The sequence below is a fragment of the Lycorma delicatula genome, chromosome 3, assembly GCF_047948215.1.
Source record: "Lycorma delicatula isolate Av1 chromosome 3, ASM4794821v1, whole genome shotgun sequence".
NCBI classification, from domain to species: domain Eukaryota; kingdom Metazoa; phylum Arthropoda; class Insecta; order Hemiptera; family Fulgoridae; genus Lycorma; species Lycorma delicatula.
In genome coordinates, this window is record NC_134457.1 from 204,027,735 (window position 1) to 204,033,734 (window position 6,000).

The 6,000-nt window shown below is 27.8% G+C and overlaps 1 protein-coding gene across 1 annotated transcript; it reads right to left on the reverse strand.

Annotated features, from left to right (window-relative positions):
* Positions 1-4,216: 4,216 nt before the first annotated feature.
* On the reverse strand, positions 4,217-4,822 carry LOC142321291 (uncharacterized). Its single transcript, XM_075359287.1, has one exon. It carries the CDS (start codon positions 4,820-4,822, stop codon positions 4,217-4,219), a length of 606 nt encoding a protein of 201 aa, XP_075215402.1.
* Between the last annotated feature and the right edge of the window lie 1,178 nt (positions 4,823-6,000).

Below are 6,000 nucleotides of genomic sequence, written 5' to 3' on the forward strand. Positions count from 1 at the left end.
TAACAAATTATAGAAATTTCAACAAAATATTTAAATTACTTGGTTTAAAAACTGCATATGTAACTAATAATAAAATATTTAAATCATATAGATCCATCTAAAACAATAAAAAACAGTAATAAAATTAATTTAGATGGACAAGACATATATAGGTTAAAATGCACAGATTGCAAATTAAAAAACATTGGCAAGACCAATCGGTCCACTATATTAGAGTATGAGAACATGTGAATTGTATAAAATAAAGTTCTAATAGAAAAATCTAATTTTGCTAAACATATTATAAATAACAACCATAATTATAACCCAGAAAATTTTATTGACATACTCAATTTTTCAAACAATATACACATTACCAATAATTTAGAAAAGTACACCATATATATTTTAACAATGATAAATTAATAAATGAACAAACAAGATTTGATAATGATATATAAGCAAGTACCAAATAATAACTATAGAGTGAGTTGACCATACCTATAATTAATTGTTTAAGGCATCTAATTGATGTCTGTGTACTTTTGTGCATTGCAAAAAAAAACCTGTAAATATATTACTAAAAATATGTATATATAAATAAAATAAATATATTTGTATTCTATCAATAAATATGTATTGTTAACTTCTCATTGGACAAATTAATTCCAAACAATAGATTGATAAATATGAATTAAAAATATTAATTTTTCTTTAATTTAATCTGTTATAACATGAGTTGGAAGACTAGTAAATCATTGATTATAGTAGTCAGTGGATAGATGGAGTGTGTTTCTGAAATCCCTACAAGAAAAAAGAATAAGGAGATCTTGGTGGTGCTCAGTTATAGCAAGTTGTGGCTCTGGTCTCCGTATATTGTGGCAGTTTACCTATCCACTTAAATAGACTTGGCCTTGTTACTGAACACTAAGTGTGAAAGAAAAGTGTAATCTTCTTGCTGCTGGTCAAGAATAAATATTCAAAACTCACAGTTTATGTTTATCACCTCTGCAAAGGGATTATACCAGTTCAATCTTGTGTAGTTTGAGAAACAAACATCATTGCAAAACAAAACATGCCAGTCAGTTGTATGAGGAATAGTGTGTGGACTTTTCTGGGCTACATGGAAAACTCTTTCGGTTGTGTTCATTGTCTTCGTTCAACTCACAGGATGACTTGTACATTTTGCTTTATACAAACATCCTGGTCGTGAAACTGTTGTTGCCAATGTTGAATGTTCTGAACAGTAGGAGGTACAGGTTATTGATGTACTGTCAATAAAAATTATACACTTATCATGAATTAACAGTTGTTAAAAAGGAGAGCACAGAATGCTGTCTGTTGCAGGGTCTCTATCTTGATGCAGACTTAGCCACCAGCCAGCAATCCTTTTTTTTACGCTACACAAGATACGCACAAATGATCCCATTTGTGGTGAGCAGTTATGGAGTAAGTCTTGAAATTTAATCTCTTTCATACACTAACTTTTTATCTTAAGTTTTCCACTAATTTTCATGTGAAATTATTTTTATGTCAATTATATTAGGTTATGCTATTCAGCAATAACTGAATATGATGCAGAAATGATTAAAAAAGGACATTTTAACATTTTTAATGTAAATAATTTAATTTTGCCATTTAAAAAATTGTCCCCATAAAGTTTTGAATAAAAGACAACAGGACCTCCAGAAGAACTTCAAAAAATATAAAAATAATCAAAAAATGGAAAAATTTGATGACATAAAAATAAGTTACATGTACATCAAATTGAAAACCTTCTCCTGTTTGATATTTGTTAAAATTCGCAGAGCTAACTTTGTTTTAAATATACTGTGACCACACATCAAAACATAAATAAGTTTTGGTATTAATGTAGTAGGTGATCTACTGCTGCACTTAGTTCTTAGATGGTGCTACTGACACGCTATATTTAAATAAGAAAATAAATAAAATTATAAATATAATCTCACCATTAACCTATGCTCACTTCACTCACTAATTAAGGTTAGTGAGCGTTAGGTTAAGTTTGGTTAGATTATATTTATAATTTTATTTATTTATTTTCTTATTTCAATATAGCGTATCAGTTGCACCTAAGAACTAACTGCAGTAGTAGATCACCTACTATATTAATACCATTTATCACAATATATAAATATCACATATTATTATCAAACTTAACCTACACTCGCTTTGCTCGCTAGTTAAGATTAGCAAGCATTAGGTTAGATTACATTTATAATTTTATTTATTAATTACAATGGTAGATTGCCTACTACATTAATACCTACGTTTTTCTACTGCTTTGATAACAAAAAAAAGATTTTTCCCAGATATTTAAGGGTTAGTAACCAGAAATCAAAACTGGCAGTAAAACCCTGTTTCACTGCCCCTCCCCTCAAAGCACCATTTCACAATAAATTAAAAATTGTAATGAGATGTTTGCTTGTTGCAATTTCATTCTGTGTTTATATCACAATTATAAAATAACACAGTGCGTCCCTATGAGGCACACTGATTGTCTGTGTGTGTAGTTATAGAAATCTCTTAACAAGATGCAAAAAGAAATGAAGTTTAAAAGGTAGTGATTTGAAATTATGTAGATCAATTTAAAACATTGTGACAAGTAATGCTGCAAAATTTTTAGTAGATGAATTTACTAACTTAGAAGCTTTTGCATGGTTATATGGAATGGAAGTGTTGTAGCATAATGAAATATGCCATGTCTTACTGGAACTCAAACATTTTTGGATGAATGGTCGTACTAAATAGAGCTTGTAGATCTTTTGCATTTAACAAATTATTTTTCGAAAAAGTGAATCAGAATCAAGATGGATGTTCTTTAATTGTTTAAAAACAGTGCTTACTAAATGATACATAGCAGGTTTTATATTTGTTTATGCAGCATCTTATGAATTATGAGGTGCTGCATAGTCAAAACCTCATGAATTATGACATAACACATCATGGTGAGCCATATTTTTTTTTATAAATACACACTGACGTTTTCTACAATATGGTTTTTAAAATTGGGTGCCTAATCATCAAAGGAAAATGTTTTTAATTATTCCACTATAATCAAAACCAGTACGAAAAGACAAGATTAACAAATGATATGGGAAAGGAAGTATTTATACAGAAAACATTTACTGGCCTTAAGTCATAATTATTCAAATGACACTTGATTAAGTGAAACAAATTTCACTGTGTTTTATTACAGATGAACAAATAATAAAATCCAGTATTCTCATTTTGTTATATGTTTTGAGTAAGATGATAAATTGCATCCCCTATCTAGAACATGTCACTGAGTAACTATCTGTAACCAGTGGATGGTGGTATGAAAAATGGAAAACAATTGACTGGATGTCTTAGGGGTTGCATGATGCCAATAAGGTACTTGTCAAGGAAATCTTTAATGTTTGCATTATTCAAAATGAATATTGTGTGTGCAATGTATTTTTAATATTAATTTACTTGGTTTTCAAAATAAATACTGAATTGATAATAGTGTACATGTTTCATCAGCTAACTGATATGATTGTAAGTTTCCATTCAATGGTAATATCTTTTCTTTTTGTGCAGTATTTACTTAATTTTTTTTATATAGATAGTTCCTTCTTGAATGGCTTTCACTTGGTAAATAAGTTTTTGTGAATGTTTTTACAAAAATTAATATTGAATAAATTCTAATACTTAACAAGGGTTCAAAAATGTTAGACAAATAGTTAAAAGCTAACCTATAAGCACATATTTATTTTGTGCTTTCAAAATTGGATATCCTGAAGAAGGTAGATACAACAGGAACAATTAGAAATTCAACATTATTCTAGACACATTTGCAGACTATCTCTGAGAAACAACATTCTAACATTCTGGTTATGCAGTTTATTCATAAATAAGAAACCCTTTTGATGATGAAGTAAAAAACTAAAAAAAAAAACATTCATAACATGACTCAATATCAACTCAATAAATTTTTAAATCACATCCTGATATTAAACCACATAACTCATAAAAAAAATGCTTTCAATTAACTTCATTTGTAGTAATACTTAGTGAGAGTACTCTTGACATAGGTAAAAATACTTTCACGTTTTTGTTAAAAAATTAATAGTTTGAAAATTATTTCACTTATTTGGAAATGTTGGGTAAGAAAACATTTGCCTGAAAATAAAAACAAAATTAAAAGAGTTGTGATTCTACATTGTTGGGTTTTTATTTAAAACAATTTATTTCAATCAATATTTTTTTTGAAGGAAGAAAGGAACTTTTCAATATCATTTTCACTACTTGCCTCATTTATTTGCATAGAAATTCTTTCTTTTGCTTCCTCTCGTATCTCTTCAACTATTTCTTGCATTAGACTGTCTACATCCCTATCTGGATTTTCATTCATAGTTCTACTTACACTACTGTTTAATATTGAACTACTGTTTAATATTGAACTTCTTACTTTAAGACTTCCAATTTCTTTTTCAAAATTATCCATTGTTTCATTTGCTCCATCAAATTTTTCATCTTTTAACAGACGATATATTTCTTTAATGTATTGTGTTGCATTTTCTATAATCTTTTCATTTTTTATAGAATTTTCAACACATTGTATTATTCCCTCAACACGCACACATGTTTGCATGTAACTATAATATATATTTGAATATTTAATTACATTTAAAGCATGTTTTCTTGATTTTACAGGAAGTCCTCTTTTCCATGACTGTTTACATTTTATTCTTTCAATGCAAGATGTTCTATGTAATTTCTTACCCTCAACATCAATATCCTTAACACAATCTTTCAAATCATTGAGAGACAACACAAGATCATTTGGGTTGCTCATTTTTATTAAAATCAAATCATATCAAATCAAAATTATTCTAATGCAATTAAATTTATGTCTTACTTTATTATGCTTTCTTACATCATTTAAGGTTATTTTTTTACTTCACTAATATCAAAAAGTATGTAGTTAACTAATATGTATAAATATTTACAGGAGCTTTTAAGTGATAATTTTATTGATAATCCAGTGTATTAAATGTCAAGAAAATGTTGGTTTCATTTTGTAGTTAAAATGTAAAATTTGATGTGTTACATATTGATAATACTATTTGCAAATCATTTTCTAAAACTTATTTAATAAAAATTATACATTATACGGTACAAATTTATTCAACATATGACCAAATAAACACAAAGAAGTTTACTTAATTGTTTAAAAAAAGCAACTGATAAAAACAATCACTTAGAAGAAATCATCAGCTGTATCCTGCTCTTGTATTTGATTACCTATTTGTTATTCATAGAGAATTTGTAAGGGAATTTTAGCATATATCTCAAATTAATTTTCTCTCTATACTAATAAAATTGAAATGTCAACAAATTAAAGGGCAATTGTTTTTAGTTTTACAATCTTTCCACTCTGAAATTATTTTGTATTATTATTATTCAATTATAATAAATAGCATTATAATGTGTTTGGGTGATCCGTCTGTTTTGTTTAGTTCTTTGTAACTCCTGAATGGCTGATTTTCATAAAATTGTATCAAATAATTAATCTCGGTCATATGAGTGACACTTAAGTATATTATTTTGGTGAAAACATACAAAAGAAAGTCATTTTTTACACATTGCGTTACCAAAATTGTTTCAAACTGTAGAAAATTTGGATTAAAATTATGATATATGTATACAGAACGTCGAGGTTGGCAAGTTCGCGTGTAGAATAGGTGCTTTCGGTAGATGGCTTAAAAGTTTATTATACCATTGTATTCTCTTTTATAACACTTATTAAATGTTAGTAAACATTAAATTTACGTTTTATTTAATTTTCAATAGGTTATAGGGGTTAGAACGTCGCGTAACAAAAGTTTCGTATATTTCGACAAAAAACATTTTGTCGGTTTGAGATATTGCAACGTTTAATGTGGGTTGCCGATACGTATAACCAAAATAAGAGTGTTCTCGTATTCTTAAGTTCAAATCAGGTTCAGATTTTGAATTTAATTGCAGTGAATT

What these genes read in the sequence shown, in the direction of transcription:
- LOC142321291 (XM_075359287.1), bottom strand. Translation starts at nt 4,822, where the DNA reads ATGAGCAACCCAAATGATCTTGTGTTGTCTCTCAATGATTTGAAAGAT.